This window comes from Papilio machaon, chromosome Z (genome assembly GCF_912999745.1).
Source record: "Papilio machaon chromosome Z, ilPapMach1.1, whole genome shotgun sequence".
NCBI classification, from domain to species: domain Eukaryota; kingdom Metazoa; phylum Arthropoda; class Insecta; order Lepidoptera; family Papilionidae; genus Papilio; species Papilio machaon.
Genome location: NC_060016.1, coordinates 6,770,374 through 6,783,151, shown reverse-complemented (window position 1 = coordinate 6,783,151; position 12,778 = coordinate 6,770,374). Strand labels below are relative to the sequence as shown.

The 12,778-nt window shown below is 35.4% G+C and overlaps 1 protein-coding gene across 1 annotated transcript in view; it reads right to left on the bottom strand.

Moving 5' to 3' along the window:
- LOC106717004 (dynein axonemal heavy chain 5) overlaps window positions 1-12,778 on the bottom strand; it is a 67,616-nt gene that overhangs the window by 8,465 nt on the left and 46,373 nt on the right. Inside the window, exons 18-34 of the mRNA XM_045685981.1 lie at window positions 7,720-7,883; window positions 6,625-6,831; window positions 6,048-6,276; window positions 5,652-5,851; window positions 5,179-5,460; window positions 4,656-4,915; window positions 4,367-4,586; window positions 3,679-3,878; window positions 3,060-3,535; window positions 2,769-2,980; window positions 2,330-2,554; window positions 1,925-2,097; window positions 1,537-1,692; window positions 922-1,132; window positions 629-823; window positions 234-530; window positions 3-121 (exon numbers count right to left, since the gene is read on the bottom strand). Of these exons, the coding sequence (XP_045541937.1) occupies window positions 3-121; window positions 234-530; window positions 629-823; window positions 922-1,132; window positions 1,537-1,692; window positions 1,925-2,097; window positions 2,330-2,554; window positions 2,769-2,980; window positions 3,060-3,535; window positions 3,679-3,878; window positions 4,367-4,586; window positions 4,656-4,915; window positions 5,179-5,460; window positions 5,652-5,851; window positions 6,048-6,276; window positions 6,625-6,831; window positions 7,720-7,883 (3,826 nt within the window). The remainder of the gene's footprint in view (window positions 1-2; window positions 122-233; window positions 531-628; window positions 824-921; window positions 1,133-1,536; window positions 1,693-1,924; window positions 2,098-2,329; window positions 2,555-2,768; window positions 2,981-3,059; window positions 3,536-3,678; window positions 3,879-4,366; window positions 4,587-4,655; window positions 4,916-5,178; window positions 5,461-5,651; window positions 5,852-6,047; window positions 6,277-6,624; window positions 6,832-7,719; window positions 7,884-12,778) is intronic.

Here is a 12,778-nt window from a genome sequence, read left to right as displayed (position 1 = left end):
ACCTGTGTGGGTCTTCTATGTTAGATAAAGCAGTCATCAAGGTATGAATACACGTTGTTTTCCCAGCGCCAGGTGGACCCAGGGTCATAATGCCATGTCGCACCCTTTGTGTCTCGTAAAGCTAAAGTTCATATAAAATGTAGCATATTAGTTTACTAACGGATACAGCAAATGTAGTTCGCCAATTTCTAATAATGTTATTTTAATTTATAATAAATACTTTGTGTAAGTACCTGTATAATTTTCAACACCCATGGTGGATGATAGATTAAACCTGCTTGATCAACTTGTTTCTTAATTGCGTCTTCTAGTTCGGGGTATGTAGTTTTCTCCAATACTTGATTAGGAAATAGATCAGCTACCAAAGATATAAATAATGGCTCATCTTCGTCTATTAATTTTGATAAGTTCATATCTCGTAGGACACGCATCACGATTGTACTTTCATTGTCTTTTGAATTAACTCGCTTTACAGCGCCTAGAGTTCTCAAAACTGATAGAATGTTTCGAAGTCCAAAATCATAGTGCACCTAATAACAGAAAATGTTAATTTATGCAAATATAACAATAATTAAAAAACTAGAAGAATAATATGATCGGGTTTCATTGTATAGGTAAATATAATTACCTGTTTTGTTAACTGTTCCTCACACAATTTGTAAAGCGTGTAAAACTTTCGAGCAAGTGTGATATTCTCAAGAAAGCCGCATGAAGCCAACTTTACCCTGATGATGATTTGTCTGTCTGGCACCATCATAGCTACTGTACGGAATTGTATCTTCAGATTTTCCGGAAGCTCTTTACGTCCAGCGTAGCCCGGGTTCTAGATAAATATAATACAATATTATAATCCACTTTCCTGTGTTGTTTCTAAAGTTTTCACTATCTTTTATTCATAGATAAATTATCTTTAACAGTTACCATTGTAATAAATATACCAAACTCCGGGCACATATCGGACATGTCTCCGTCCGTGAACAAAAAGGTCTTCTTCTTTTCTTTCTTAGCTGCCAGCACGACGGCAACTTGTTGCGCGGCCACTGACAATACAGGCAGCTCGATACGATTGAACTCATCAAAACAGCCCCAAGAGCCCGATTGTGCTAAACCTTTATAAATACGCCCAAGGCCTCTAAAAACAAAATCAACAATTATAGAAAAATAACATTAATGATTGATTAAACAAAGGCAGTATTCGTATAATGAATACTGGGAATATCACGAATGTTTGCGACAAGGATGTTGCCCTCAAATCGTCATTGTTAATTATGTCAAATTTGGGATAAGATTTTTGGTGTACTTTATGCCCCATATACCGCACATTTTAGTACAAATATTGTCGACGAAGATATGTTGGTGCTTTCCACAAATATTCGTACTAGGGCTACTGTTTCCGATGATCATGTGTGCGGAAGATTTATGGATGAAAAAAAAAATCTGATAGCTGTGCTAGAATTGTGTCAAATTGAAACATGTAATCTCTACATTTGAGGAGAGAGCATGAATGTTATAAGAATATTTTATATTTTGTTATACCTGTAATCCATTTGATCGGAACAGTTGAAGACGACGACATATTTAGCCAAGGTTTTGCCCATATCTTTGACAGTTTCTGTTTTCCCAGTGCCGGCGGGACCGCAAGGCGCACCGCCCATGCTCATAGCCAATGCTTGAGCTAACGTTATGTAGCATCTGAAATTAACAACAGTAACGTTGGTAATTGAATTTGGAATCCTAATGCGAAAGTATTCATTAAAGGAATGACATCTTTCAATATTAAGCCCCAAAAATTGTAAAACCTGATATAGAAGCAGGACAAGAGAGAAAGAAAGTAAAGTTTGCACTAAATGGTCATTCATAATCTTCCCGTAACCCTTAAAATTACAAATTCGAATATTTTTACTCCGTATTAAAAAGTAGTTACCGGTCTGTCAACGGCGTGATGACAAGTCTTTCGGTACAGCCCAAATATTCATTTTGGTAAGCGAAAGTAACGTCTGTTACCGAGATCCATGTCTTGTCTGCGTCTTCTTTGAAATAGAAGCGACATTGCTTTAGCCACTCAAAGTCATTCGCCGATCGCACGTTGAGACGGCACTGTAAAACAAAACAAATAATTGAAAAATACCTCAGTGTATTAAAGAAATAGACCTGAAATACAGTGATATTAGAATAATGCCAAATAATTTTCGTATAACACTTTAAAAGAAATTACCGATTTAATTATCAATTCTATGGAAAGAAAATTGAAAAAAAGCCCAGGGCAACCGCATAAAGTTTTCAATTTTAACTGATAATGCTGATTAGAAGAAGTTGTTCAATTGCTTACCAACATATCAAATATATCTCTTTGGTGGACATGTATAGTGATAAGGGTTTCAAATTTAATGCGCTCAATTTTCTGCAGGTCTCTTGTTGTTTGGTCTATGAGAGTGTTTAAAAGTTCCAAAAATTTGTTGTTAGTTTCCATCATTATCTTCTTATCTTGTCGAGCTTGCATCAGAGCTAATTCTGCGTCCCGTGTCCAAATTATTTGTATTCCTAGCAGTCCGACCTAACAACAATTACAAGTTTACCATCAATCTTTAATAGTAATTTTTTATGCCTTGATGCTTTGATAACAAGAAAATTTACTTATCTTGGATACAACAATCTGTTATACCATCAATTCAACAGATTGTCAACAAGGAAGTCCACAGTATTTATTAAAATTTGACCGTCATTTCTAGTATGTTTATTACAACAAACGTACGTCACTTCTAACTTACCTGAGCTGGCATTTTATCAAGAAACAGCAACAAATTGAAAGAGGGGTCATTGAGAACTGACACAGCATTACGTATAATCGAGTGAAGACTACTTTGGGCAGATTGCAGTAGCGAAGTCAACCAAGTTTCTACAGAGCCTTCAGCTCGTACCGGTCTCTCGAGTTTGATTTCTTCACCTTCTGATGACACGATTGCAATCATTTTGTTGTACTCTATAATTTTAAATTATTTATTATGGTCTTATTTACATATAAAATGAAGTTTAGAGATAAGAAAAATAGATCAACCCACCTATGTCGTGAAATTTCACGTATCTAATATTGTCAAATATTGATAGTAAATGATTTTGTATCGTATGTGAATCCGATGCCTGGCCCAGAATCTCAAGTAAGGCTGGATCCGACACAAAGAAGAATCTAGGAAACATAGTTCTCTTCTTTTCCAAATAACCGCTTAAACTTTTTTGGCAGAGTTCCAATTGCTCCTGCAAATGGGGCAGAAGTTGTCGCAGGAGATCATCTCCAACGCAGCAGGAAACAACGCCGGGAGTCTCGTGAGCTCGTTGCATGATCTTTTGCCAGGATTTGTCAATTTTAGAAAAACGCTTGGCTTCTTTTGGTAGCTGTTTTGCAATATCGCCACCAACAAAGACTGCCTCCAGGTACACCCACATATTTTGCACGAGCAGCCATCGTTCAAGAATCTCATTTGTGCTCTGCAAGTCGAACAGCCACTGTTGTATCTGCTTTCTGAATGGTGCGTTGTATCTACATAAAAAAAAACATAAATTTTTGTTCATTTTTCGTTATTTACAAACACGGATAATTTTAATGTACTCTCACTACTTTTGTGAGGATATTCTGTTTCTAATATTTGGCCGTGTAAGAATTTTTAACCATTGAAAACTTACCTGTTAGATAAAAGAGATCCTAAGATCATAAGACTGTCTTCAAGCTGACCGATTGTCTCAGCTGTGGTGTCGCCTCGAAGAAGTAGCTCACCACGATTGTTAAATGTCTGGAAAGTGAGTTCGTGCACGGACCACTCATTTGTAACTTGACGCAACTTTGCTTCTATATCCTTTTCCTTCATCGCGGATATACAAATATCCTGCATACAAGGTGCACAAAAAGATAAAATCATTTCACATATTTTCAACATTTTGTTGACAAACTTTTAACAGCGCGCAATGTATCTTTCATCCTGTAGTCAACTACCACTTTGTTATATTCTCCTGGTACCTCAGCTCAACAAAAATCGTTCGAGGTTCCCACAGTACATGCGCAGTTGATATCCCCCGGCGCGCATCGAATGTGGTGAGAATATCATCTAGTCTCAGTTAGTGTTTCGCTTTCAACAGGACGATACAATCACAATCAATTGTTTGCTTGTTGATTGTTTACATATGAATGTTTGTTTTTCTTAAGGATGTTGTTACCGTACAGATTATACAAATTAAATTGGTGGAAAAAAATACAATTAACAAAAACTGGTTGGGATGGGAACTAGAAATCGGATAGTACACGGATAATCATACACCTCATTGACGTCGGACGCATAATGCAACACTACCATTTCAGATGACGACATACAATTACCTCAATATCCTCTTTGTTTTGAAGCAATGGTGCTTCTAAAATGTTTTTCAAGCAAAAATCTTCGTTATCCAGTTCAAAATTATATTTGGTGACTTCCATGATCCGCTGCCAGTGACGCGGCTTCATCGCTTTATTTGCCATCAACTCGAGAAGAGGGCACATATCGTTAAAATCATCAATTGTTTTCTTCAACGCATAGAATGCTGGCCATTCCTTTAATCTGTTATAATCAGTCAAAATATTAAAATAATAAAAAAAGATGTGCATATTATAAAAAAGCGGTACTTACCCTTTAGGTAATTTCCTACATCTATTTTGAAACTCCATGAGTTCGTTGTTAATTTCTTCAATGTTTACCTCACCCCAGGGTATATCGTAGTAACTGCTCACTCTATCTATCACGTCATTGTAGAGCTTGTAAAGTTTTTGAAGTAAATTTAGTTCCTTTCTGATTTGCGCTAGTTCTGGATACTCAGTGTGAGGCAAACCGAACAATTCTTCTCCGTTTTGATACGTCTGCAGTTTTCTCCACATACCGTCAAATCGATTCTACAAATAAATAACTTTGAAAATAAGAATTAAACCACTGAAAAAAAGCATTTGTGAAATTATTGATTTATGCTGCTCAATATTTTCTTTATTTAGGTAAGTTAGGAGATCGTTTAAATATTCGAAGAAAAAAGATTTCATTGTTTTTTGCTCTGATTAAAATTGAAAAGCTAAATAAGTTTTAAAAACTATTGTCCATTGGTTACTACCATTGAATAACCAAGCCTATCCCTGCGCAGTGCATGCGATTTACTGTTTGTTACCTGGAATAATATTAAGCGGTCGGAGGCCTCACGAGGGCTCAAGCCCGGTTGCATCGGACCAGCGTGCCGGTACTCGTGGCAGTAATCAGTATTATCATCGCGAAACCTATCCAAATTGTTTTTGAGGTCGTCTTCGAACTGCGGCTGCATCTTGAGCAGTTGCACGTGGGAAGCGAGAGCGGTCGCCTGCAACTGTTGCCAAGTGTACCGAAGATTGTCAACTTGCTCCATATCCTCTTTGCTTACTGGAAGCTCGTAACGGGTGATAACGTTAAACGCTTCCTGAAATTATAAATACCATTGTTGAATACAAAATCACTATGTCACCATTTTCTAGAATTGTTTAATAATTAAAACGCTACAAAAGGTGTGCTGTTTATTCCAATTATATTAAAAGTAACTGTTTTATTGCATTTTAATATTTGAAAATTATAAAGAAACCAAGAAAATATACATTTAAAGGTTTAAGATACCTCAACCGGATCAATCTTGAGTTCCATATCAACTTCTTGCTCTCGGATTTTCTTCAACGTTTCCATAACAGTTCTAACATCGTCTAAATCCCTTATTGGCCTCTCTAGCTTGCGCTCCAAATCGTTCATTATAGCGTAAACGTAGTCCATTTCGCGTTTGTATTTCTTGCGCATCGCTTGACTTATTCTGTACGTACCATCTGAAGTACACATGCTAACGTGAATTCTCGTATTAAATTTATGGTGAGTTGAGAAGTTTTTTTAATTGAAATCCCCATCCTAGTTTTATTTTCAACGAATTTGTTATCGAAAATTGATCCAAGTTATTCTATTAAGGCAGAATGTTGTAACCTTATTGCTTTACTTATACTTATATTACTGAATCTTAATACTTACTTTTAAGTTCTGTGTTCAGACCTAATTTTAGCTTCTCTGTTGACACTGCCAAGCAATTTCCTATAATCAACACATCAGGTTCCGTATAAAGCTTTGCTTCTAATTCGCTATGTCTCTTCAAAGCAATTTCAAAATCATTTAATGTCCATGCTAATAATTGACGAAGAGTTTTCTCACATTTCCATAAATAGTGATATGGTCTCCAGCGTTTAACAAGCGTATTCAATTCCTGGAATTATATTGAAGTAATATAACATTTGATTAAGCTTCACATATACTTCATTTAGCTGCAGGCCTAGCACGAATTATTGTGACAATAGCCATCGTAACGTTATCGACATAATTTGTATTAAAATTTATGCAGCCTATCGGTCGTTAAGTTCACCGAAAATTATATACTAATGTTGACAAAATATACAATGATAACAATACGAAGGCGATCGTCTCAAATATTCGTGCTAGGCCCACTGAGATAAAATAGGATCAGGATTCCTTTTAAAGCAATAAGCAATCATAAAAGTACTTATACTAAAGAATCTTAAAAATGTTTTAAATCGACCTACAAATGTTTACTTACAATCTTAACATTTTGCGTACACGTTGATAATAATGACAAAGTTTTGATAATCTCTTTGTTCTCCATAACGTGACTGTAGAAATTTTTCTGTTGCAATGGAAACACCGGTTTCTCCTCTGATTCCAATCTGTAGTATTTCTTCTTTTTTAATTTTGCCGCTTCACCCAGTCTCATTGATTTTGTCGCCATGTTGTTTACTGATTGAACCTGTTCGTCAAGCTTGGTAACTACCCCTAGTAACTGGCTTGATGGGTTGACCGCGAGTTTCTTCCAACTCACCTGCATGAATGCAAATGCGCGTGCGAAGAGACAGAAACAAGCAGAGCAAATGAAGGTACAAGAAAAACAAAATGAACAAAAAGTATATGTGATATATACAGAGATAATTTAAAATAAAATCAAGCACATCAAGTGAGCGGCAAATTGTTAATAACGAAGCGAGTTGATGCAAAATATTAAAAGTTTTTGCGGACGAATACACCATCGAAGTAACAAAAGCGTGAAGTGACACGTTCCGGACGATACAAGACAATTAACGACACAAGTTTGAAGAACATATTACATGAATAACTTTTGAATTGTTTGATCATACTTACTAAAATTTTTACAAATTAATAAAAAAACACAAAAACACGGTTCTTATAAACTCTTACAAATGAACGTAAAACGCCTGATTCAATTCTATCCATATTGACATGCGTCTCGTATAATAATTTCTAGTCAAGGTGCTTAATCTACTTATGAACTTGGTTGTATTTACAGCGGAATTGTGAGAATTCCTTGAGCGATTAAATGAATGTAAAGACGAACGGATGTAAATTTACAAAGACCCCAACACAAATGCCAGGCAAGGCAATATTAAGAAAAAAACATTTTTATAGTTAAAAAAATTAAGCAATTAAGTAAATAAATTAATTACATTTTAATTTGTGTTGTTACTAACTAAACTAAAACTTAACCAGTACAGATCCCATTTATATATCCCAAATAAACTATTATTATTTACTTCTAACTTTAAACATACCCAAAGCTTCAAGTACAATCCCCTAAAAAAAGTAAATTGAAGAAATTTTATAAACTCAAGTAAAATTTTACCCTGGATGTTTTTCCCCCACTCCACTGTGAGACGCCTTTTGATAACCCTGAGATGAGTTTTCCAGCAAGAACTAAAACCTCTTGAATTTCTTCAAGTGTTGGTTTAACTGACACATTTGGTATCATCAGCGTAGCTTGTAGAAGAAACATTGGTTTCTTTTTACCTAAACAAAAATATTTTTTTGTCAACAAAAATTTAATTTTTATCAACAAAAATAATTACTATCAAGGATATAATATACATGCCATGGATATGTCATTTGAGTTACTAACCGTGGGTTTCTGAGACCAAAATCCCCATTTAAAACATATTGATATCTCTGTTTTGCCAAAAATAATGACTGGGATGTAATATGTTTTATACAGAGATTTTGGTCTCAGAAACCAACGGTTAATGAATCTTACTAATATTATAAATGAGAATGTTTAGATAGATGGATGGATGTTTGAAGGTATCTCCGGAACGGCTCAACGGATCTCTATGAAATTTGGCATAGATGTAGGTCATAGTCTAGAAGAACACATAGACAGGCTGCTTATTAAGTTTTTTTTAATTTCGTGCGAACGAAGTCGCAGACAACAGCTAGTTGATAAATAAAATTGTTATTGATGCTTCCGAATCTCAATTATTTCAAATCTATATACATAACAGAAAGTCGTGTTGGTTACACTATTTATAACTCAAGATCGGTGGAACTGAATTAGCTGAAAATTGATGGGGAGGTAGCTTAGAACTAGGAGATGGACATAGGAACTTTTTTATCTTGTGTGCCTTTTTTTTTATTCCGCGCGGACTACGCGCGGGTAAAAGCTAGTTAACAATAAAAAAATTAAATGAAAGTCAAAATGACAAATTACGTGATTGGCATCGAACGGTTGTCGTCAGTGGCTTAAAAATAAAAATATGAAAAATTAAGTGGGAAAAAGAAAAATTATCTATATATATAAAAGAAAGTCGTGTTAGTTACACCATTTATAACTCAAGAACGGCTGAATCGATTTGACTGAAAATTGGTGGGCAGGTAGCTTAGAACCAGGAAACGGACATAGGATAATTTTTACCCCGTTTTCTATATTTTTTTATGCCGCGCGGACAGAGTCGCGGGTAAAAGCTTCTTCTTCTTATTATAAGGAAGCATTCCCCGTGCGGAAAATTTCACCCGCAACTATACCAGGATATCAGAATGTAATAGTAGGTCTTTAACGTTTAACTCCGTCTGAATTTCGCGTTCGACGGGCAACCAAGAGCAAGCCTTATTAACTGTGTAATAAAGGTTGAGTTTAGTTAATTAACTGACATTGATCAACACGTGGATGTTGGTTGTAGTGCGCATGCCGTTTTTCAGGGCGACCACGTGGTGTATTCTGAAAAATTACTAGGACCATACGTTTGCTGAGGAGGTTGTTTTAATCTGAATAATTGGACAGCGAAAAAGGTGTGCCAGGGCCGTCGCTTGTGCCAAACAGGAAATTGGTTCCATGTATCGTTATTTTTAATTTCTTAGAGATTCGTAAAAGACATTCGAGTCACTCTCAACGAGCCAGACAGTGTAAAGGACTATGATAGATATTATACTTATTTTATAATCCAACAAACTTATCTTGCCCGGGGTGGGAGGCACTGCTATTACGTATTATTTAATTCTCTCAGAATATATGTAAAATATACTAAGGCATAGAAATGAAGTGCAAGTGCATGCAAGACAAACCATGACAATGCCGCTATAAAAAGACAAAGTAATATGTCCCGGTGGACATAAGTCGGATGTTTCCTTTTGGGCCGATTAAACCACCGATCGCAATCGATCACACGATTGTCACCCCATAAGTCAAACTATAATATGACATCTCACCGACACAACATTGTCAAAATCAGAAAAGTGTCACAACCTCCTTGTGCTGTCTTGATTTTTTTTCTTTATAGATTCGTCAGATAAGTGTCGGTCTATACAGAAGTTATAAGCCCCGTACGTGTCAGGTGTAGTTGAAGTGCGCATGCGTTTTTCAGGGCGACCACGTGGGGAAACCTGAAATATTACTAGGACCTCATGTAGGTTAAGAAGGTTGTTTTAGACTGAACAATCAGATAGCAACAGCAATAAAGGTGTGCCAGGACCGTGAAAAACAGGGAACTGGTTTCATGTATAATTTTTGGAACGAAGTTCCTTATCGCGCGTTGTTTAAGGGGGCTAGACGGAAAAAATTCTTACGAAAAGTTGTCACGACACTTTTTGCTATATCACCATGGCAACGACGTGACAATATATAACGAAAATTCATAGAAATAAAATGTACTTCTTGTGAAGACTTAAGTTTTTTATGCATAGAATAAACATTGGTTCCTTCACTAATTAATTGAAAGGAACTTCGTTCCATCCGGGTGTCCCTTGACACCTCTCAAGTTTTTTATTTGTAATATTTTTAAGCAAAAATTAGCCTAGGAAGTCATATAAAGCGATTTTTTTTGGAATTTGAACCAGATGGTGTCCTAAACAAAGGGAATTTTCTGTCATGACAGATAGTAGTAACCAGTAACCACTTCAAGAAATGAAAAAAAAAATAATGTTGTTAGAGATTTAAATACCTCAGTACATATAGCTTGGCGACCCGTCGCCACGGCAAGCGTCGCCACGCCAACAATTCGGTTTACAAGTGAAGTGATCCTATAGATGTTTCACATCAATAATTTAGAGAATATGTTTCTCTACAGATTTTTTAGAAGTGGAAACTCACGGTGAGCCATATACAATGAAAACCATGGAAAACTAAATAAATTGTACTGTTTCTTCAAATAGAAAACGAGAGAATATGTTTTTGTACAGGTGTTTCAGAAGTGAAAACTCACGGTTAGCTATACGGGTAGTCACTGTACCAAATACATTACATTCTCGCCATGTATGAGGTCCTAGTAATCTTTCAGGCCTTACCACGTGTCCATCCTGAAAAACGCATGCGAACTTTAACAACGAATGCCTTTGAATATCGTAATTATTTTTACCTAATAAGAACGTTTCACGGCCTCCATGAAATGTGACATTGAATAGAAAACTCCTACTAAACCTTTCCTTGGATAATGATGATTATTGAATAAAATCTACTCAAAACATTATCAATTAATAATAAAGTTGTTCGTAATAGAGAATAATGTTAAATTTACTAGCTGTAAGTATAATCTTCTATATATATAAAAGAAAGTCGTGTTAGTTACACTATTTATAACTCAAGAACGGCTGAATCGATTTGAGTGAAAATTGGTGGGCAGGTAGCTTAGAACCAGGAAAAGGACATAGGATAATTTTTACCCCGTTTTCTATTTTTTATTCCGCGCGGACGAAGTCGCGGGAGTTATTAATATTTGATATTTTCTTCTAAATACGGTTGGGGACAGGCAGGCGGCCGGCTGTAAACATTACGCCAAAACTTTAAGTTTTATAAAACCTTGTGCGCCAACCCCACATGAGTGGAATAAGGCCATGTGGAGATGTTTTTGGCCATGTTTTTTCTAAATTCAAATGAATTTGTTTTAGTAACATGAGTTCGTATTATCCTTTCAAGTTTATATTTTACAGGATGTTTCTTAAGCGACAGATCGAATGCTTTGTAGACATAAATAATATTTATCATTTAGGTACAATTTTTGCGATTTTCAATAGTCCTCAATTATTTTTTCTGTAAAAAAAATGATTTTACGAGAGATGACAATGTACAAACTTTTTAGAAGTGGAAACTCGCGGTCCGCCATAATCAATGTACCTTCCCGACGTCTATGCGGTCCTAGTAATCTTTCAGGATTCTCCTCGTGTTCATCCTGAAACGCATGCGTACTTCCAACACCAAAAAACTCAGCTTCGAGTACTGTAATTATAACCTTTAATATGAAGGTAAAAAATGAATGAATGGTAATGTCTGTATGAAATGTGGCATTAAACAGAATACAATTTTCGGAAAATGAAAATTGTGGAAGGAAGGCTAATATTATTACGAGTATATTATAATCATTGATAATATTCGACATGATTTTCCGTAAATTCAAATATATTTTTTTCCGTGATTAAGTATCGTGTCATAAGGTTCTTATTCACAGTAGCTGTCTGTCATATATTCCCGTTTGTGTCATTTTTTATGCCTTAACATAGTTTACATATTTTCTGCCAGAACTAACAGTGATAGCAAGTTGTTCGTAATAGAGAATAATGTTAAATTTAATAGCTGTAAATATATATTATTAATATTTGATATTTTCTTCTAAATACGGTTGGGGACGGGCAGGCGGCCGGCTGTTACCATTATGCCAAAACTTTAAGTTTATAAAACCTTGTGCGCCAAACCTACGTGAGTGGAATAAGGCCAGGGAGATGGTGATGTTTTCTCTAAATTCAAATGTATTTGTTCTAGAGACATGAGTTCATATTATCCTTTCAAGTTTATATTTTACAAGATGTTTCTTAAGCGACATATCGAATGCTTCGTTGACATGAATAATATTTATCGTTTATCTTATTTTTGCGATTTTCAGTAGTCCTCAATAATTTTTTGAATTTACTTGTAAAAAACTTGTTTTTACTGGAGCTGACAATGTAGTTCAAATCTTTTAGAAGTTGAAACTCGTGGTTCGCCATAGTTAATGTACCTTCCCGACGTCTATGCGGTCCTAGTAATCTTTCAGGATTCACCTCGTGTTCATCCTGAAACGCATGCGTACTTCAACACCAAAAAACACAGCTTCGAGTACTGTAAACTTACTGTACTTTACTATGAAGGTAAAAAATGAATGAATGGTAAATGTCTGCACGAAATGTGACATTATACAACATTTTTGGAAAATGAAAATTGTGGAAGGAAGTCTTGAATAACTAATTATATAATATTCGACATGATTTTCCGTAAATTCAAATATATTTTTTCCCGTTATCAAGTATCGTGTCATAAGGTACTTGTTAAATGTAGCTCATATATTCCCTTTTACTTCATTTTTTTTGCCTTAACATAGTTTACATATTTTCTGCCAGAACTAACAGTGATAGCAGCGCGTCTTTTATATCGTGTGTAATATCCTTGT